The sequence below is a fragment of the Petaurus breviceps genome, unplaced genomic scaffold (genome assembly GCF_028583685.1).
Source record: "Petaurus breviceps papuanus isolate PSGF00001 unplaced genomic scaffold, PetGlider_PUasm1.0 173, whole genome shotgun sequence".
NCBI lineage: Eukaryota > Metazoa > Chordata > Mammalia > Diprotodontia > Petauridae > Petaurus > Petaurus breviceps.
In genome coordinates, this window is record NW_027185759.1 from 15,990,962 (window position 1) to 16,013,491 (window position 22,530).

At 42.2% G+C, this 22,530-nt stretch overlaps 1 protein-coding gene and 1 long non-coding RNA gene across 2 annotated transcripts in view; both read left to right on the forward strand.

Moving 5' to 3' along the window:
- Positions 1–2,991, forward strand: part of LOC138157850 (uncharacterized) — a 6,532-nt gene extending 3,541 nt beyond the window's left edge. The window contains exon 3 of the long non-coding RNA XR_011167479.1: positions 2,599–2,991. This is a non-coding gene — a long non-coding RNA (uncharacterized lncRNA). The remainder of the gene's footprint in view (positions 1–2,598) is intronic.
- A 4,758-nt stretch (positions 2,992–7,749) lies between these two features.
- Positions 7,750–22,530, forward strand: part of LOC138157790 (vomeronasal type-2 receptor 1-like) — a 29,561-nt gene continuing 14,780 nt past the window's right edge. Inside the window, exons 1-2 of the mRNA XM_069083618.1 lie at positions 7,750–7,982; positions 20,930–21,221. Of these exons, the coding sequence (XP_068939719.1) occupies positions 7,750–7,982; positions 20,930–21,221 (525 nt within the window). The remainder of the gene's footprint in view (positions 7,983–20,929; positions 21,222–22,530) is intronic.

A 22,530-nucleotide genomic window follows, 5' to 3' on the forward strand; every position in this document is an offset into this window, starting at 1 on the left:
GCCACCTAGCCACCCCTCAATAGCTGTCTTTGATAAGGAGTGACTCAGTAAATTAAAATCTCGTGTAATAAGAAGCTCATAACGTGGTCAGTGATTCTTTTGGCTACATTATGTCTCTATCTTTTCTGCTGGCAGATTAACCCCCAACAACCCTCTCAAGAAAGCACAGTGATACTTTGGAATCAGTTTTGTGCCTCGATGAATAGTTCACAAAGGTCTCTTGTGGACTTGGAGTATGACAAACAGGGAATTTTGATGGGATAGTAAATTCGACTTAGCAAGGCAGCTGATGTATATAATGAATAAAGTGCTCTGCTTGGAGTCCAAAGGAAGAATGGACATAAGCATTTATTAAGTTCCTACTATGTGCCAGGCCCTATGCTAAGCACTTTACATATATCACCCTTTTTTGAACCTCACAACAGCCCTGGGTGGGAGGTGATATTATTATCCCCATTTTCCTGGTGAGAAAACAACCAGTCAGAGGTTAAGTGACTCAAACCACTAGGTGTTTGAGGCCAGATTGGAGCTCAGGTCTTCTCGACTCCAGGCTCACCAAAAGAGCTCACCGAATTGCTTCCTGACCGACAGCAGGAGGAGCAGTAGAAAGGCGTCACTGCAGGTCCCTCAGGCCATTTGGGGAGGAGTTAGTTACATCACTCAGGCAATGGGTGGGAATCCAGATAGATAACCTGTCTGCCCGCAGTCGCTATGCGTGTGTGTGCATGTGTGTGCACACACACTCCACCATAAACATCCTCCTCAGAAATAAATTAAAAATTGACTGAACAAACTCATATTTACATGGTGATTTCAATTTTGCCTCTAACAAAGTCTGTCTCTGGCATCTCGTTTTGGGCAGCGATGGTCCTACCTGGATTTTTGAAGGCTTTGCCAGGAGAGCACAAGCTTGGGCAGATCTTCCCTTGCTAGAAAGAGTCATAAGATTGATAGCTGGGAAATTCATCTAGTCTAACCCTCTCATTTTTGCAGAAAAGGAAACTGAGACCCAGAAAGCAAAGTGAATTACGCAGGGTCACACAGGTAATGTATGATAGAAAGGCTGTGAATCAATTGTGCAAGGACCAGCTTGAATAGTTCTAAAACTATTAGTTATAGAACTAATAATTAGGATTTGTTATAATACTGATGATAAAGATAACAACTTCTGTTTATATAATGTTTCAAAGATTGCAAAGCACTTTACATTCATTTCTTCATTGAAGCCTCTCAACAACCCTGTGAGGTGGACACTTCAGGTATCATCTTTATTTTACAATTGAGGAAATGGGGATGCTGAGATGTTAACACTGCTAGTAAAATTCGGGCTCTTCCTGACTCCAAATAGAGCAACTGATTCTCCCCATGCTGCTTCCACTCAACAAAATCACACTAGTACCAATGGATGATACAATGTCAATTCATAGGCTATTGAGCAGAGAAAAATAACTTGGTATACATCATTTATTTGGTCCTCACAGCAATCTTGTATCTGAACACTTTGTGGGCAAAGAAATGAGACTTAGAGAGAGGCAGTTACTTGACTAAGGTATCCCAGATGGTAAATGGGAGAGCTGGAATTAAACCCAGGTCTCCCAATGCCAAACCCTGTGAATTTCCCATTACACCATTCTGACTCTCTGAAAGCTTGACTGGCATGCTCAACAAAACTAGAAAGCAGATTTTTTTGTTTTTTAGACCACTGGCAATGCATCTCAATGAACTAAATCTCATAATAACAGTGTGTGGAATGCTTGGGTTTGGTAAAATTCAATGTATTTTCATGCCTCATGGTTTCTCAGTGCTAAAGATAGAGGAAAGAAGTATAGCCAATTCCAGATGGAATTAGAAACCATGAACCAAGTTACAGGTAAGGGAACAAATTTATTGGAGGCATGTCAGAATTGGTCTATATTTCACATGGCTAGAAAATGCACCAAAAACATGTCCTGTGGTGTGCTGTATTTACATTTAGAGGGTCTATTTAAAAGGATGCTTGGTGTTACATAGGAAATGAAATGGACTGAAGGTCTGAACAGAACATGAAAATAAGGTGACAGCCGAGGAAATTATCAGAGATGCTAATGATTATAAAGTACTAGGAAAACATGAAATGGGGGGCAAAGACCCATGATATGACTGCATTAACTGGGAGTTGCGCCTGACTCTAAGCCTCTAATCCAGCATAGAGCTCTATGGTCATCATAGCCACATTTTGACTTGACAGTGCTGGACAGCACTTTTAGCCTGGGGTTATTGAGGACCAACTTTCCCCAGGAACATGTTTAGACTATCTCTGAAGTCATTAGCATCGAGTAGGGCAACACTTCAAGCTTGTTCTGGCCCTGGTTAGGAGAAGATACATGTGCTCCACCTGAAGGAAAGGAGCAATAAATCATGACAAGTTTGTATGGTTTTATTTAAAAGGTAACATGAGCATTGCCCGTATCCTCAGAGGGAACCAGTAGTAAAACAAAGAAACAAGGATGATCAGTGAAAGCCAGGCAGGAAAACTCCAGCTTATTGGTGAGGTGGAATAAAACTCTCTCCCCAACAGATGGAAGAATAGATTTACAGCTTCTTTCTCCTTGACTTTAGGTTCTTGAGACTGGACCCCCGTGGAATGGAAATGAACATCACCTCCTCCATATGAAGACTTCCTGATTCTCCTGAAATTAGTTTTCTATTATATTAATAACCAATCCTTAAATTAGGTTCTAGACTTTTCTCCTCTCTTTGTTGAGGACCAGCTCCCATGGAAGGTCAACCTCTGAAGGACATAACTGATTGAGATTTACCCTAAACCCTGGGGAACATGCTCTTCAGTTTGGGAACCTCCCCCTTCAACCAGGAGACCTTACTTCTGCTCAGAGTGTAAACAGAATCTAATCTGGGCCAATTCTTGCCCCAAGAACAGCCCCTTTCCTTGTACCCCTCCATTGGCATTTTGGGTAACCCAGCTCATAAAGGAGAAAACCAACCAGTCTGGATGGAGCTGGATTGCCCCTCCAGGTTGCTAGAGGCAGTCAAGTCTCGTGATCAAGCCATGTTCTCAGCAGGAGGAGCTGAAGACTCCTAGCCCACTTCCTCGATAAATGTCCACCAATCAGGGTTGATTTTCATTTGTCAGGGACTTTCTCTTTAAAAAATTGTTTCAGGTTTCCAGGCTATTCATGTTGTTGTCTCTGGATGCTGAGCCAAGAGGGGGAGAAAATTTAAAACTTATGGAAGTGAATGTTGAAAAATAAAAATAGAAATAAATTTAAAAAATATTTTAGTTTTTCCCAATTACCTGTGAAAATAATTTTTAATATTTGTTTTTTTTTAATTTGAACTCCAAATGCTCTTCATCCCCCCTTTCTACCCCCGTTTTATAAAGTTTCTTTCAGTTCAAAAATCCAGGAGAACCTGTGAGCTCCTGTGAACTGTGTTTTTCTGCGCTGGCTGTTTGCTTGGCACCTATGGTACATTCTGAGGTAACAGACAGGCATGATCAACATGCCTTGGGCACCCTCAAGGTCTGAGCATCACAGATGTGTTGAATGCTAGAGGCTGACTATCTCCCATCCAAGAGCTGGTTCACATAGCTCTTGTGTTAGCTGCCAGAGGAGCAGGGACTGAGTCTGCTTAACTTGCTTTTATAAAGCACCCAGCATGGCCTGTTCCCAGGGGACTGATGACAGATCAGAACTAGAGATAACCATCTGTCCTTCAGCAAGAGCCCTGAGCAACAAGCCCCTTGGGTTCTAAGAAATAGTATTCTGTGACAAACTATGGAGGGCAGAGAAAACGATCTCAAGAGGACTTGGGAGGGAGTTCTCAGCAGCATGCCTTAGAGCACAGCACAGAGGATGCTCTTCTCCCCTGCTCCATCTTCCCTGCCCCCCACCTTGAAAAAAGAGTATTTGACTTCATAGCCCAGAGAAGAGATCTCAGGCTGCCAGCGAAACATGCTTGATCATAGCAACCTGGGAAGGAGTCAAATGCTGTTACTTGTGTAGGGGAGCAGCTGGGGCTGTATCCTATGGGAATCGAACTTCTTAAAAAATAGAATTCATTGTCAACATCCACCTTTGAAGTTGCATCTTCATGATGTGCAGGGAGAAGGGCGGAGGCCAGCTCATTAGGTGGGCCCTACAGATTGCCACTCATGATATAATGTTCATGTTTTAGAAAGACCAGGCACTATTTATTATGAGAGGTTTGTTTTGAAAAAAAAAAAAACATTCAGTTGGGGAGAACAGTAGGAGGGAGAGATAATAAATGCTTGTGAAAAATAGAATCAATTAGTTTTTTTTTTTTTAATGCTGTTCTCCCTCCTTCTGGTGTTATGCTTATAGAACTGGAACCTGGATGAGTTGGAGAAGCTTTGCTCCAGGTCCCGACATCTGTGAATTGTTCTGTTACCCCAGGGGGCGTGATTCTTCTGGAAAGGCTCTTGTCCCCATATTTTGTGGTTCTTTGAAGGTCTGTGCCCGGTGGGGATTGGGGAAACTGGTACTGGGAAAAGAAGAGGGAGCATGGGTATTGGGGGCATGAAGAAGAGGGGCAGGGCCAACTCCTGCCACTTGCTGCCTCTCCCTTTGCCCCCCGCCCCCGATTTATCCCAGGTGCTAGGTTGTCTAGTCATGAATCTACCTGCTGAGGACCATCCAGGGGTGGGGAACCCATGGCCTTGAGTCTACATGAGGCCTTCTTGGTCCTCAAGATTCAAGCCCTTTGGCTGAATCCAACTTCACAGAACAAATCCTTTTATTAAGGGGCCTAGAATTTCTAGGCTGTTTAATTAGATAGCTATTTACCACCATCAGGTGCTCTGCTCCTCAAAGTATGATGGAGGGTTGAGAGTAGAACCCCAGAAAAGAGATCTACTTTAAGATTAAGGAAGGACAATGGAAGACCAGCAGTCCCAGGCTCAGGTTGCTTCTAAACTTGTCTTGGAAACACGGATCACAAATTCCTTATGAGGATTGGGGAAGGGGGTGGTCCTGGGACTGCCACTTAGATTCTGCTCCGCCATCAGCAAGTCACTTTCCCATCTCTGGGGCTTGGCTTCATCAGCTGGAAAAAAGGGAGTTGTCCTAGGTACCTTTAAGTCCCTTCTAGCTCTAAATAGGAGCCATAATGCCTAGGAGAAGTGGAACTCAGGTGGCCTCACAGTATCAGACGGTGTTCTGAAGAGCATGGAGGCTTTGGAGAAAGTCAGAGCCAGAGAAATGGTAGGTAAAGAGACACCAAGATACAGGGAATTCAAGACTAATTGATGTGGCCTAGAAGGCCTGGGGGAAAGTCTGTAAGGAGGGCTCAGGGGCAAGGAGAAAGTCCCAAACAACCCAGGATTCCTATGGGCCACATCCGTGAGAAATGTGTCAGCAGGAAGGCATGAAGGCCACAGCCTCAGCTGAAAGCTCCAAAGGATGGATGGGCCTGGGGTCCAAAAGGGAAAGGGACTTCAGGAACCAAAGTAAGGCCTCAAAAGAAGATCTGGATGGGGATTATGAGAAAAGGCTGAAGGGATGAGGTCTAAGACTTCAATTCTTTGACTAAGATGGAATGGCAAAATGGGACAGCTGACTTAGTGTTTTAAACCTGGGCTAAAGTAATTAGTAACATGAATGAACAATAGTTTATTTTCTAAAATTAACTTACGTGGTACCAAAGTTGTCTTGAGTGATGAGCCAATGTAGCGGCAAGCACCCCAGCATCCCCAGGGTGGCTGCCAATACAGGTTCTTAGATCTGCTTTGATAAAGGAAAGCAACTCAAAATGGGTTAACAAGCTTACTTTAATCAGTCAAATATGTATTGTTTACCTAGTTCAGGGGAAAAAGGTCAGCACCCTGAACTTCAGAATATACAGACAGAATTATCAAGACAGAGAAACAGATCAAGTAGACAGTTTTCCAAACTGTCCAACCATTATATCCATACCAAATCAACATCTGGGTTTCAAAGCCGGGGGGCTCTCAACGACAACTTCCCAGAGTTTCATCTGATCAAATCACAGAACACTTCTCAAAGTGAGCCCCAAAACAAAGCTACACATCAGGGCTTATATAGCCTTCTCCTGGCTCAGAGAATGTAACAACCTTATTGACTCACTGGCCAATCAAGCCTCCCACCCCAAGCTCCAGGTGCACTTTAGCTTAGGGGCAGGGAAGATCTTTAAAATTTACATTCCCATTACAGCCAATCTCTTGTATTAGACTAGGGTGGGCAGGATGGGAGAAAAGGGGAAACATTAATTAGAACAGGCATTTATCTAAGGCTTTTGGATTTTCAAAGCCCCTCACCTACATGACATCACTGAATCCCCATCTGACAGTTGAGGAAACTGAAGTAGACAGAAATTCAATGACTCATCCAGGGGCACACACCTAGTAAGTATTTGAGTTGGGAATTAAACACAGGTCTTGGATTCTAAGTCCAGTCCTATTCACCAGGTTGTGTGTCTCTCACATGGAACATAAATGTCTAACAGATGACATGTCTCATGAAGGTTCCTTGTCTTTTCATCCCTCTCTGCCGCTTACTCCCTATGTGACCTTGGGCAAGTTGCTATATCTCTCTGGGCTTCACTTTCCTCATCTGCAAAATGAGTAGTTGGATATGATTTCTAATATCCCATTCCCATTCTGTATCTACCATTCTGACTCTACCCATTCAGAATGGCTGAACCTGTAGGCCAGCAAGAAAAAGGAAAGGGGAACTCTCTCTTGCTCTGAGAGCTGCATCATAGGGTACAAAATAGTGACATCAGGTCAGTGTCACTCCTGTGTGGGACAGAAAACTCTTTAGTAAATGAACCCAGTAACTCACAAAATAAGAAATCTCTACAAAGGAACTAGGAATGCCTTACATCTACAGGATGGATAAATATCTCCTTTTCCCCCTTCCACACCCTCTAAATGACAACCAAGCTGGCCTTCTTGCTAACCCTTGTATGAGACATTTCATTTCCCATCTCCAAGACTTTGTAAATCTTTTGTCTCTGTCTGGAAAACATTTGCTTCTCACCTTTGGCTCTTGGCAGCCCTGGCTTCCATCAAGGCTCAGCCACCGCCCATATGGAGCTTCAGTTACTATCCTCCCCCACCCCATATTACTTTGTTGTACTGATTTTTGTCTATGCACTTTGCCCAGCAGGATAGAAGTTCTTTCTATCAAGCAAGCAAGCAGGCAGGTAGGCATTTATTAAGAATCTCCTATGCCCAGCCACTATGCTGCATGCCAGGAATCAGAAAAAAAGAGTCCCTACTCCCAAGGGTTTTATGTTCTAATAGGGATAGAAAACATGTACACATATGGAAAAGCAATTTTTGACTTTATACCTCCAGCATCTACCCTAGTGCCTGGCCCATAGCAGGCGCTTAAGAAATGCTTGTGGAATGAATTGATTTATCTTTTTTTGCAGAGAAAGTGCCTGAGAATAATATTCATCTTGAGCCATTATTGTTGACCAAGATCTGAAATATATTTTGCCAGGTGCTTTCCTCAGTGATAATGAAGGTGCTTACTACTCCAGTTCCACCTGCTACAGGTGAGTTCCAGGTTTTCTGATTGATTGAGGCTTGACAATTAAGTAGTGAGTAGCAAAAGCAGCAGCAATCTAATCCTTGGGGGAAGTCGCACACATACACACACAGGCATACACTTCCACGGGCTAATGAATATGACTTGCTATCAAAGGACCTCAGAAAAGCTTATCCAGGCTTCACCTTGTTTTTCCTCCAGGGGGATCTTTATAAAAATGGCCCCCACCAAAAAGTTCATGGTCCTCTCCTTGCTGGTCTTCCTCTTGATCACCTTAATGACTGATGGTGAGGAAGAACCAACCTGTAGACTGCTGGGAAAATTTGATTTACACGGGTATGTGGAATCCACAAACCACTCACTAATTATAGGAGGAATGTTTCCTATTCATTCTCGGACCATTCCAGAAAATGAGTCTATTTTGGAGCCGGTATCAGCCAAATGTGAAGGGTAAGTAAATACTATTACATTTTTTTTTTTTGGGGGGGGAAGGCAGAGGATTGTGGTGGAATAGAAATTCAGGAGAATTGAGTTCCAACCCTGACTTCCCACTGTCAGGGGATCCTTGGAAAATACAATGAACTACTCTGGGGCCATTTTCTTTTCTGATTAGACTGCTTTATCTTTAAGAATCCAGGGTTCTAAGGTCATTTTGAAAATAAAAAATCCTGGTTTAGGACATGAATATTACAGTGACACTTTTCAGAGAGGAAATGTTTGGATCTGTCTACCATGGATGTCATTCAGAAATTCAGGTCTATGGCAAACCATCTTTTGGCCAAACTTTTCCAGTCAGGCTCACAGACACACTTTATGGGGGCCCTGGTCTGTTTAAGAGCTCATATTAATGATTCCCAGAGGATTCCATCAATTATTGGAAATGCCTGTTGCATCTAGAGTTGGGCTGTAAGATTGAAGGTTTGTGATTTGTGTCCCTTCTGTTGTAAGAAAGCAAAACATGGATCAGATTTCCATAGTATGTCAATTTCATGAATCTTTCCCCCTAGAATTCAATATGAGCTTCATGCCTTAAAAAAATTTTCCTTCCTTCTCTAGTATTTTTGTAATAGATTTGAAAATTTTAAAATGGGATAAATAGTATGGTAATTTTACTTTGTGAATCAAAAGGTAACTTTAGACATAACTCATCTTGCTTATTTCATTGCTGAGCTATACTTTCTTTCCCCACTTCTCACATTCAGGCAAGGGGAAAGAGATAATGGGAAATAAAAGGTGATAGAAAGTTTATCCAAATACAGTGGTTCTCAAAATTGTGGTCTCAAGACCCTTGGGGGTTCCTGAACCCCTGTCAGGAAGTTTTCAAAAATAAAACTATATTAATGATAACACTAAGATATTTTAATTTCTAATATGGTCAATATTGATGAATATAACTGACAGAAACAAAAGCTCCTTGGAGGGGTTCTGAGTATAAAAGGACCCCAAGACCACAAAGATTGGGCATTGCCAGTCTAATGCACCTAGAGTTTGGACACCACCTCTTACCATCGTGTAAGTTTTCACTTCTTCAGAACCTCAAAGCAATCTGAACCAAAAACTGAAATCTCATCATTAGAATAAAGTGTAGCACAGACAAGTGAGTGTGATCACTACGCTATTCCTTCTAAGAAAAAAATCCTAACGATTTCTGAGCCATAAAATGCAGACAAGTATAGAATGCTGTTTGTAAGTGCATTTATGCAGCAAAAAATGTTCATCTTCAATGACTGTGACTATTAGGGTATGAAAGCTTTGACCTAAACCAGTGTTTCTCAAGCTTTGGATGCTCCTTGCTTCTCTTCCTTCCTCTTCCTCATAATCAGTGGCCATCTAATCCAACCAATACAAAAACAAATAAATAGATTGACGAATAAATAAATGTCTCCCCACCTTGCTCATTGCAAGCAAAGGCAAGGAAATTCAAACTAGTAGAATGCCTATGCTGTTGAGAAAGGGAGTCAATAATATTTTTTTCCCAGGAGAAAGCCAATTTTCCCTCTATTTTTAAGAGTTGAGAGTGGTTGATACGATCAGAGCATAATAAAAGCAGTGAAGTCATTTGGATTTGTGACATATCTCCAAAGTGTATTGTAAAGTCCATAAGAGAGGTGCCTGTGTCTTAGTGAAACTTGTAATTCCCCCAGAGCCTAGTATGCTTATGTTGACATCCCGACTTCTCCTATCCCATCTCAGGTACCTAGAAGCAATACCCCCCCACCTTACTGTCTGTTGAGGCTTCTCCAGCAGGAAGCTGACATAGATTTCCCAGGTCTGTGTCCTGAGGGAGAATGGAATTCCCACCAAACCTGTTGGCACTTGGCAGGAAGGTAGAAGGGGAATGAAAAGATTGTTTTCTCACTTTCCCATACTTGGGGGCCAGTGACCTTCAAGGAAAGTGAGTATACTGATGTGGCATGATTAAAGGCATATAGGGAGGATCCCCATATTGACCTCCCAGGAAGAGAGAGTAAAACCCCATGGATCTGATCTCCCTATCATCCTTCCCCAGAAAGCCTTTTCTAGTATTATAGAAGATGGGAGGGGGTAAGTTATAAAGAACCCAAGGAAAGTTGTCCTGTGGATACTAAAGATCGGAAGGGGGTAGTTTTGCTGTGGGGCTAAGACAAAGTTTAAAGAACACACTGAAGGGGCCCAGCAGTGAACGAAGGATGAAAGGATTAGTATGAGGAAAAGAGGTCATCATTCTAATGTGAATCAATGAAAAAGCATTTATTATATACTTAATATGTGTCACGCAATACTAAGTGCTTGTTGAATGAATCAATGAAATTATCTAGGGATATGAACATTTTTACTATCGACCTTTATAGGACTGTAGTGAAAATCATTCATTCATCATTTATTTATTTATTCATCTACTTGTTTATTTTTTCACTTGTTCATTCAAGAAAGGTTTATAAGTACCTACGGTGTGCAGAGAAATCTAACTATCTGAGATGCAAAGTTTAGTTATGACCCTTAACCAAATGCAATAATCTAAGTGAGCTCCCGGAGAGCAGGGAGGGTTTTGGTTTGGCTTTGCTTGTGTCCCCAGCACTTAGCACCAAGCCTGACACAGAGCAGTTGCTTAATAAATTCTTGCGATTGTTTTTGCACACAAATATAAAGTGACTTTATAAATATAAAATGTTATATCAACGTGATTCATTTTCATGGTTATTAGTAATATTATTTTTACCATTAGGAACATCCTCCTGCTTCCCTTACTGAACTGTCAGAAATCATACAGCTTTGTTCCTGCTGCTGCTCTCCAGAAGATCCCCCTTTCTAGTCTGAAAAAATGGTGATAGGCTGGACAAAGTAGAAAATTATTCTGTCGCATCTCCAACTGTGTGCCAAGATTCAGTCTAATTTCTAGCTTTTTTAAAAATAGGGTTTGCCCCAGAAAATACAGGGGTACTTTTGAAAACAATATGTTTTGTATGTCTTTGACCGTGGACATGACTATACACTTCATATTTCCCCCAATGCCTACGGCATCCCCTCAATCACGGAGGGAGGAATATATGTTTGAAGAGAATGTTTTTCATTTGAATGATTCATTCAGATCACTTTAATAAACACGTATTTAGCACTTAGTACTCCATTCTGGCTACTATGCTAGGTTTGGGACCAATGTCTACTCTCACTTAGCTTACAATCAGTAAGGTGGGGGTATGAGGGAAGATAAGTAAACAACAACATACATACATAATGATTTTTGAAAGGATGATTATTTGCAGCTGGAAGGATCAGGAAAGGTCTCTTGTTGGAGGTACCATTTGAGTCGATCCTTGAAGTAAACTAGGTACCTCAAGAATCAGAGGTAAGGAAGGAATGCATTCTAGGCATGGAGTGCAAAGTCATGGAGGTGGGAAATGGAAGCGGTATAGCAACAAGGTCAATTTGGTTGCAATGTAGAATGTGGGAAGAGGTATGACGTGAAATCATTCTAGAGAGAGAAATTGGAACCAGACTGATATTCTTTAAATCCCAAACAGAAGAGTTTGTATTTTATCCGTCTGACAGTTGAGACCAAAATGGAATTGCATCTTAGATGAACTTCAGAGTGCTCTTAAGGTTTCCAGTCCCTCTGCGACATTCATACAAATCCTCCTATGTTTCTCTAGAGCTGCCCCTGTCAACTTTCTTACTGTACAATAGTATTCAATTATATCCATATAACATAATTTGTTCAGTCATATCCCAATTGATGGACACCCCCTTAGTTTCCAGTTCTTTGACATTTCAAAAAGAGCTGCCATAAAAATTTTCTCTTTCTTTGATCCCTTTGGGACCTCAGGCTTAGTAGTGGTGTCAAGTTTAGTAACTCTGGAGGCATAGTTCCAAATTCCTTTCCAGAATAGTTGAACCAATTCACAGCTTCACCAAAAGTGCATCAGTACATCTATTCTCCCACAACCCCTCTAACAATTGTAATTTTCCATATTTGTCATCTCTTACCAATCTGATGGGTGCATGATGGAACCTCAGAGTTTAAATTTGCACTTCTCCTGTGATTAGGGATTTGGAGCATTTTCTCATCTGGTGGTGGATAGCTTGCCTTCCATCTTTTGAGAACTGCCTTCTCATATACATTGGGTACATATCTATTGGAGAGTGGCTTTTGTTCTCACAGATTTGTTTCAGTTTCTTACACATCTTGGATATTAGACCTTTGTCAAAGAAAATCACCCCCTACCCAACCATTAATGTCTTCTAATTCTAACTGTGTTAATGACATGTTTATGATGAGTCATTTTAACTTTATGTAAGTATTATCCATTTAACCTTCCAAGGTCTTCTATATTCCTTGTTTTGTCAATATTTTTCTCTCTACCTTTTATTATAAAAGGCATCTCTTTCCATATTCCTCTAGTTTCTCTAGATATGACTATATAGTGATGAGTAGCATTTATATAGCACTTTGAGGTTTGCAAAGCACTTTACAAACATTTCATTTTATAATCACAACACCTCTGGGAGGCAGGTACTATTATTGTCCCCATTTTACAGATGAGGAAACTGAAGCAGGTAGTGGTTAAGTGACTTCCCCAGAGTTACACAGGCAATAAATGTCTGAAGCTGGATTTGAAGCCTGGGTACATGAAATATCTAGGTAATGTATCTGTTATGAACCTTTTTGTGGTATATGCTGTGAGATGTTGGTCTACAACTAATTTCTACCAGATGGTTTTCTAAGTTTTCTCACCAGGTTTTGTCAAATAGTAAGTCCTTACACTTAGTAGTTGGAATCCTTAGCTTTATCAAATACTGTGCTACTCTGTTCAGTTACCTCTGGGTCTTTCATATGTGATCTAGTCTACCATCAGCTTTTCAATTTTTTCACCAGTAACAAATAGTTTTGATGATTACTGCTTTATAGCATAGTTTGAGAACTGGTGCGACTAGGGCTCCTTTTTTCCAACTTTTATAATTTAATTTTACTGGAGATTTTTGACCTTTTGTTCCCCCAGGTGAATTTTTTTCTAACTTAAAAAATACCACTTTGATAATTTTGTTGGTTTGACATTGAACCTGGAAATTCATTTAGCTGCTATTAGCACTCTGCTCTCCTAATCTTGTTTGGTTTTCTATTCCTCTGTGTCTCACTCCCCAACAGCAATCAGTCAGCAAGAAGACATGTATTGATCAATATGACTTGGACATGGATTCACATTCTATGACTTCATAGACGCTTTGTGCTTTTCTGTCTGGCATGTGTTGTATGCTCCCAACAGTCTCTCTCCACTCCAGCCCATTCTCCTCTCAGCTTTCAGATTGATCTCCTTTGGCACCAGTTTGACCATCCCTTCCTACTCCTCAATAAGTTTCATAGGCTCCCTATTCCCTCCAGGAGCCTCTGCTTGATTTTAAAAACTCACCATAACCTGGTCCTTTCCATACCTGACTCCCCTCCACAAACTCTATGAGCTAGTGACATTGGCTTCCTTGCTGTTTATTTCCCAAGATTCTCCATCTCCAGACTACCTCCTTTTTTTTTCTGACTGTGCCCCATGCCTGGAATGCTCTCCCTCCTCATTTCCTCCTCCTGGTCTTCTTGGCTTCCTTTAAGTACCCCATAAAAATCTTACCTTCTATAAGATGCCTTTCCCTATGCCCTTTAATACTAATCAGTAAGTGTTGAAAATTTATAAAGCATTTACTATATGGAAAACAATGGAGGGACAAAAGAAGATGAAAGATAGTCCCTGCCCTCTAGGAGCTTACAGTTTAATGAGGGATGCAATTTGGGAAGGACAATGTACAAATGAGATAATGCCAGAGGGAGGGTACCAAGATTAAGGGGGACTAGGAAAGGTTTAATCTTCATGTGTCATCTCTGAGACCATCCGTGATGTACCTCATCTATATCAAGTCAACAAAGTAGACAATTGTTTTCTCCCATTAGATTTTGAGTTTCTGAGAGTCAAGAGAGGGGAGAGGAACAGGTCTTTTCTTGTCTTTCCAATGTCTAGCACAATGCCCAGCACATAGTAAATGTTTGATAAATGTTTGTTGACTGATTTCTGGTTTCAAAAAAGAAATGGCTAACACAGTTTTTTTCCCCCAAATTTAGAGCTCCCAGGTGTTATTCATCCTTGCAGCTGCAGAGACACAAATTTAGACTTGAAAGAGAAGCTTTCTCCCCTTTAGAGTAATTTCATAGTGGCATGACCTACCTGGAGTTTAGGATGGGCAGGGTTCCCTCATGACAGTGCAAGCTGGATGCCTCTCATCTGCTCTGCTGCAGAGGTCATTGGGCCAGGCAGCCTCTGAGGTCTCTCTTAATGCTGAAATTCTGGGGATGTGGGATTTCCACAGACAACCAGGTCCTTGCACAGTTCTGTCACCTTCTCTTTGATTTGCTCTGATTTTATTTTCTTCTGGCAAGGCCATTCCATAGTGTTCAGGGTAACCAGGAAGTGCCTCAGAAATCACAGCCACCCTTTCTGATTTCATTGGTGTGAGAAACTACTAATGTGAAAATTCCTTTCCCCCAAGCAGCAGGTGAGTCACTAGTGATTCACAGGCTTAGAGAGTTGCCAAAGGGGAGGGAATGTGTAAAAGATAAGTATTTGAGGAGGGGTAACAGGAAAGGTATTCTCTAAGAGTAGAGCCATGAACTGAGTCTTGCTGGAAATGAGGGATTCCAAGAGACCAAGGTGAGGAGAGAGGGCATGCCAGTCATGGGGGACAGCCTATTCAAAGTTACAGAGAGAGGAAATGGAATGCTATGTCTAGAGGGCATCAAAGAGGTGAATTTGGCTGGATAACTGAGTATGTGAAGGGGGGAGGGGCAATGTGTAAGAAGCCTGAACTGGGTTGTGAAAGGCTTCCTAAGCAATAGGGAGCCACTGAAGATTCTTGAGCTGGGAGTAATGTGGTTCCACTTTTGCTTTAGTAAGATTATTTTAGCACCCGAGTCTACATAGGCAGATGAATCAGAATAAGAGTCATGTGACCCACAGGTACACTTTTGGTTCCATGATGCATAAGATTGCTGTGGGAGCCCTAGTATATAACACTTTATTGGGAACCATGCAGTGCCATTGCCTGATGAGGTTTCCTTTAGTGAAGGAAGCACAGGGAACAGTTACCAAATTTCTAATAATTTTCAGGTCAAATGGTGATGGTGATAATAGGGAAAATAACAGAGAGGCATCAAGGTGTAATGGGTAGAGGGTCAGAACAGCCTGGGTTCCCTTCTTCTCCCCAACCCATTCTGGCTGCGTGATCTTGGATAATCACTTAACTCCTCTGGGCTGCAGGTGGATCCTCTCTAAACTTAACTCAGCTAGCCCTTGGACAGCAGACACACAGTCAGTCACAGGCCTCAGACTCAAAGCACCTCCAGCTTAGTTGGTCCTGACAAAGTTTGTGGTCTCCTGGGATGGTCTTTGAGAACCCAGGCTCCTTCCCATGTAGCCCCAGAGGAGGACATCAGGGAAGGCGACTCTTGCTGTTACTTCTAAAAGGTAGGGACAGAGTCTAAGCCTGTAACTTCATCGGTGTAGGAAACTTCTAGGTGAGGAAAGTCCCTCCACTAATGCAGGCTGGTATCTTCTCTGAAATGTACAGTCTTAGAGAGTTACCCACAACCCTGAGGAATTAAGTGATTTATCCAAGATCACGCAGCCAGGATGGGTTGGGGAGAAGAAGGGAACCCAGGCTGTTCTGATCCTCTACCCATCACACCCTGATGCCTCTCTATTATTATTCCTATTGCCTTCATCATTATTTTGGCCTCAGGAAAATGAATTTTTCAGCCTTAGTAACTTAATAACATCCTGCTACAGGGGCTGCAATCTATATCTGTAGATGGTATGCATCTTGACTAAATCATGGATCTTTAAAATATCAAAGCAATAATAATAATCAGACAATTGCATGTTGTTTTTTTCATCCTCTCTGTACCAAACATGTTTTCCATGAGCTTACAGAGGATGAGCTGACAACCTCTTGTTTTTACTCAGCTACAAAAAGTAATTCTTTTATCTCCCTGCATAATAGTTATTAGAGCACTGTGAATATAAAGGAATGATAGCAGCTTGGTGTAATAGTAATGGCATTTAAAGACTCCCCTGTATTGGCTTGGTTTTTGGTTTGATTGTGTTAAAACCCAGAGCTTGTTAATCCCACTTGTGGGATGGACTTGTTGACGTGAAAAGAGAGTCCTGAACTGGGAGGAGCTGGTGATGTAGATTTGGAGAGACACAAGACAGAGGCAGAAGAACTTTTTGGAAGAACCCTTTTGGAGGCAGAGAGAGACTGAGAGGATTGATGAGGGCCAGTTCAAATTGCCCAGGACTTTTGAGAGCTGCCACCCAGAGCTGCCAAGGACTGAGGAGACATGGCTGTTATGCTGGTACTTTGTTTTGATGTTGTTTTGCCAGATTTGTCCACTGGTGAAAGACAGCCCTGTTGTTGCAGAAGTTCTGGAACCTTTCTGTTGGTTCAGAGCTACTGAGACTGTTCTGCAGACAGAGAGTGAATACTGTCCACTGGTGAAGGACAGTGCTGTTGTTGCAGGGGTCTGGGAACCTTTCTGTTGGTTCCAAAGCCCCGAAGAAGGATTTTCTTGTTGTATGTTTACAGAAATCCTGGGAGAGGGTTTTGCTAATGTTTTCAGGGGTCCTAGGACTGTTCTGCAGACAGAGGATGAATTAATGAAGAGACTGGCAATGTATCTTGTGGCCTTGCTAAGCTTTGTCTCCCCAGGAACAAAGATTGCTGAGAACTTGCCTCCTGTCAAGATGAAGAAAAGACCTCCATTTGGGTATTAAGTGCTGTGCTTGGACTTGATGTAACTCTGGGGTAGATTCAATTGTGATCCAGGGGTGGGGAACTTTTGACCTTTTTGTGTTCTATGGTTGAACAAATGAATGTACTTTACTTAGATTGGAAACTAATCTCCATTTGAGAAGAGGGGCTTTGTGGTGGACTAAATGAAGGTACAGCCTAGGGGTGGAGTAGTATTTAGAACAGGGACTTTGTAATTGATTGAATGAATGGAAGGTCCTGGGGTGGGGTAGTCCTTGGAGATTATTTAATCACACTTAGTAAATGCTGTATTTGGAATGATGTCATATTTTGATCTTCTCTGTTCTTAATTTGTCACTGAATAAAATGGAGAGCACCGATGCTGGTATTCTGAACCTTGGGAAGTTGTCTTTGCTTGGCATTACATTACATTAGGCACCTTATTCCAGGACCATTTCCAGTTGAATCTCATCAAAAAAGATGGGGAACAAAATAATGATGATGATTATAATTCACTTTTATGTGGTAAAAAATTAATATACCTTTTCATCCTTGAACTTGGGTTGAAGCACTGCCTCTGCCCCAATGACCAGGTGACTCCTGGCAGGTCACTTAACCCTTAATGTTTCAGGCAACTCTGTTAAGATAGTAAATTTCAAAGCAGGTGCTGATCTGTATTCATAGAAGACAATTCTATTTGGGTGTTCCTTATGCCAAAGAAGTCATTTGCTTTTGAATCATTTTAGTCATGTCCAACTCTTCATGACCCCATTTTGCAGTTTCTTGGCAAAAATACAAGAGTGGTTTGCCATTTCCCTCTCCAGCTCACCTTACAGATGAAGAAACTCAAGGAAACAGAGTTAAGTGACTTGCCCAGGGTCATACAGCTAGTAAGTGTCTGAGGCAGGATTTGAACTCATGAAGATGAGTCTTCCTGATTCTAAGCCCTGTTCTCTACCCACTGTGCCACTAGCTGCCTGAAGAAATCACAGTTCTAGTATTAAAAAATGTCCTTCAAGGCCATTCTTTTTTGCCAGTCCTATTTTTTACCCTCTACATTTGGTCCCTCAAATAGTTTGTCACTGTCCCGAGTGTGCTGTGTTGAAGGATACATTTCTTTCCAAGATTAGAACTCAGTTTATAGCCATCCCTATAAAGTCTTCTCCCTCTTTCTTCCAGTTCCTTATAACCTCAGTCTTCACCAGCTTCTATATTCTCCTGTACCTTGATGAACTTTTCCAAAGCTAACGATAGCTTAGTAATTCTGCCTGGCCAAACCTGCCTTGGTGGCTTGGATCAGACAATAACTTCAGGGCCCAGTCGGGTTCCTATTTGAGAACAAAGTTCAATGTCAGCATCCGAGGTCATTGCCCTGGAGAAGTGAATTGGCAAACGGATGGCAGCAGCAGTGTGTGAATTCTGCTCTGCTCTGGGGCTTGTGGATTCCTTTCCCTTAAAATCCCCCTTTGTGTGCTGTTCACTAGCTAAAGTTTGGGGGAATGGTCTGTTTCTTTGTTTTTGGGCTTGAGCTGTACTCCCAGGGAATGGAAAGAGAATAAAGAGGAAGATTATTTTGTCGTTCTCTTTGTTCAAAACCAGAGGTTTGTTTTTTTTTGGGGGGGGGGGATTTAAGAAAAATCACCGCACAGCAAAAAATGAAGCCTACAAAGAAAGAGAGCTCATAGCAGCAGGAGTGGGAAGAGAGAGTGGTTTGTTCTTTGAAATGAGAAGAATTTGGGAGAAATGGGAGTGAGGTGTTTATTTTCAATGAAAGAGAGTTAGAAGAATAATCTAAATAATGGGGAACAAAAGAAGGCTTCCTTTAAAACTTATTTATAAGGGATCCTGGGGAAGAAGATGGATTTTATTTTGTTTTGAAATGGGAGAAAAAGTGCTGTTGCAGTCTGAACAAATCCTTGGTTTTATGATCCATTCTTTCTCTACTAAGCAAAGGACAAAGAACAACAGACTGCCCACTCTTTAGCTTTTCCCCCTGCTGCTGCCTGATATCCCGTCTCTGGTACCCTGGGACTCAGTCCCTTCTTTCTTGACCCTTCTCTGGAAAGGGGTGTGGTGGCTACCTGCCTATGATCTCGGGAGTGAGAACCAATCAGACTCCTTTGGGTAGGACCCCATACTTCCCTTAAAAATATAAGAGAGGCCCTATCTCTAAGCAGCTCAAGGTTCCAGGAAGCATGGTTTGAACATGAATCTAGAAATTCAAGATCATCATGGTGTATAGATACAGAGTTGGAAGGGACCTTAAATATCATTTATTCCAATTCCTCTTTTTACAAATAAGGAAACTGAGGCCTGGTGGACTGAAGTGACGTGGCCAAGGCCATTCAGGTAGGAGGAAGCACAATCAGAATTTGAACTTAGGTCCTGTGCTTCTAATTTCAGAATTTTTCCCCTTATGCCCTGTCTCCACTGCTTCTGCAATAGACTCTTTTCTTCTTACTCTGGTCTGAAGACCAGTGTGCTCAAGATTCCCAGTGATATCCCTGGCTTTATCTCTTCCCCAGTTCTGACTTGGAGAGATCACTCCTGATCTCAGTGAGAGGGGGTCAGCCAGCTTTCCTGGTGTCTCTCTGGTGAATTCATGTTCAGGCTCCTTTGAGCTTTCTGTGAAGTCCCTGCAGTCCAAGTGAGAGCCCTTATGAACTGGGGACAGAGATATCTTCTCCCTAATAAAAGGGCAGCCCTGGGCCAGAGAAGGATCGATGCACGTGGGTGGCCATGCTGAGGAGCTCAGGGCTAATGGGGAACTTCAAGACATGGAGACAGTGGGTCAGGTGACCAACTGGGACAAGAAGGGCATCCTCTAATATGTGGACTCTGGGACAGGGCTCCATTCACTCTATGCCAAGTCAGAGCTCCACCTCTGATGATGTGGCATTCAGGCTCTTTGCCATTAGGAGGAACACTCTGGGGGAATTACTGTGATATGGCAGTCGTGAATAACAATAACCTTCTTAAATCTGATATGTATAGTGAGCAAGCCAACCTATGGGTGAGACTGAATTCCCCAAGGCTTTGTCAGGGATCTGCTATGTGCCAGACCCTGCATGACATTCATCTTACAAGGCTGATAGGTCAGCTGCTAGGTCAAGCACAGGTCTAACCACATAACTCCCCTTAATAAACTCCAGTGGCTCCCCATTGCCTCTAAGATCATATATAAATGCCTTTCTTTGGCATTTAAATCCCTTTACAACCTGCACCCAACATATGTCTCTAGTCCTTTTCCCCTTCTCACACTTAGCAACTCAGCCAAACTGGTCTTCTCTCTTTATTCAAGATGGTTGATTCCTAGGCCTTGTACGTTTGCCATGACTATCCCATACTTAGAATACCCTTCCTTGCACATCTACCTCTAAAAACTCCCGGTCTCCCTCAAGTCTGCTCAACCAAGCCTTTTTCCATGGAGGCTAGAGTTCCTGCTCTTCCCATGAGAATCAGCTTGTATATTATTTGTATATATCTATGGATGTTCATGTTGTCTCCTCCATAGAATGAAAGCTTCTTGAGGGCAAGGATTGGTTTACTTCTATCTTTGTATCTAGCTTTGCATATCTGCAACTTTACATCACCTAGCAGAACCTCTGAAGCATAGTAAACATTAATCCTTAATTTTGGGGGGGCAGAGGGAGAAAGAGAGGATATGATTTATGATCCCAACTTATAATATGCCATTTACAACTCTGGGGTCTAATATACAGAACTTATAATCACCACCCCCATGGAATCATATCAAACCAAAGAGGATTCCCTTTACTATACACACCAGCGTCATTTCTTCCATTTATAGTCTTACAGAGTTCTGGAACACTGAAAAGATTAAGTGATTTTCCCAGGATCATACAGTCAGTTTTCGTCACAGGCAGGACTTGATCCCAGATCTTCCTGACTGAGACTGACCTTGGATATGTATAATGCTGTGTCTTGGGCTGAGAGGTAGTAGATGTCAGGAGTTGGAAGGCAAACTAGTTCTTATTCTCAAAGGCTTATATTCCATGTCACCCAGCTCCTGCCAGACAGGGTTCATGCCCCCATGCTGCCACTAGCAGCCACAGGAAGAAGGCTTGCAATTCCCCACCACCTAACTTGTGGTCTCTATCTTTCTTTTCCAGGTTTTACTTCCGAGGTTTCCGCTGGACCAAAACCATGATCCATACAATCAATGAGATCAACCAGAGGAAAGATATATTGCCCAACATTACCTTGGGCTACCAGATTTTTGACACCTGTTTCACCATTTCCAAGGCCATGGAAGGGACATTGTCATTCCTGACAGGGCAAGATGAAAACAAGCCCAACTTTCGGTGCAGTGCTGGCGCCCCGCTGGCTGGGGTTGTCGGAGCCGGAGGATCTGCCCTGTCGGTGGCTACTTCCAGGGTCCTGGGCCTCTATTACTTTCCTCAGGTAACTTGAGTTTAATATGAACTGAAATTCAAAAAAAGAAGAGCAAGCCATGTTTGAGAGAGATGGTGGCAAATATGAAAATGTGGCTCACTTTAGTTTTTTGCGAGGAAATTGCAAAGGTTGCGGCGATGTTATCTTCTGCGGCTCTGCCTCCCCCTTTGGGTACTTAATTCTGAGGCAGGTAACTGATACAGTGGATTGAGTACTGGGCCTAGAGTCAAGGAGATCTGAGTTCAAATTTGACCTCATTCTGGGCAAATAAAATATAATTGTCTTACACCTGGGTACAAAAAAAATCAGTTTTACAAGTATGAGACGGCGGAGCTGTTTCTAGACAAAATTTCACCTGAAGATCTGGGGATTTTAGTCTTGGGACTACAAGCTCAGTGGGATTTAGCACCAGTCAAGAAAGGGAATGTGATGTTAGGTTGCATGAAAGAGAATCCCAAGACTAGGAAAGTGACAGTCCTACTCTGCTCTGCCCTTCTCTGGCCAGACTAATCTTGTTCTGATCCAGATAATTGGTTAGCTCCAAAGGAGAATCTGAGTACGTAACATTTCTGAGTAAAAGCAATTGAGGATTGTTAGCCTGACAAAAGGAAGATTAAGGGGGGACATCATAGGTTTCACTAAGTATTTGAAGATGTGTCGTATGGACATTTGTCATGTTTCCAGAACTAGGAGCAGAATCAGAAGCAATGGGTACATGTTTCAGACTGTTGAATTTTGACTTGTCCTAAGGAAATACTACCTACCAATCAGACCTCTCTCCCTCTGCCAAGTGGAATGGGCTACCTAGATGGGCAGTTGTACATTCCTCTGCCTCCTCCAGGAGGAATTCAAGCCAATGCTGGATGACCCACTTATTCTAGAGGGTCTGTACAAAGTACAGAATTCCATTGGTTGATAGACCTTGCTTCAAGGACCAAAAATGATACATCAGCTAGAAATAGTATGTCAGCAGGGAGGTCTCATGTGTGAAGCTCTAAGTGGTCATAAGATGTCACCTGCTCATGTTGGCCAAGAGAAAGTGGTCCAGAGGTACAAAAATAAGTTGGAGTACTTTCCATGTGATTGAGTCATCTCTGCCACAATGGGCTTAGTCACCATTACAAGGAAAAACAAGGGTGAGAGCCTCTAGTTAGCTTCCTATGATTAAGCAAGTGAACTTACAATTGGCCATCCACAGTTCTGGGGCCTAATATACAGAACTATAATCACCTCCCCTATGGGATTATATCAAACTGATTAATACTGATTGGGATACAGTAGGGGTCCAAATGAATCATTTCTCTCAAGTTGTCATCGA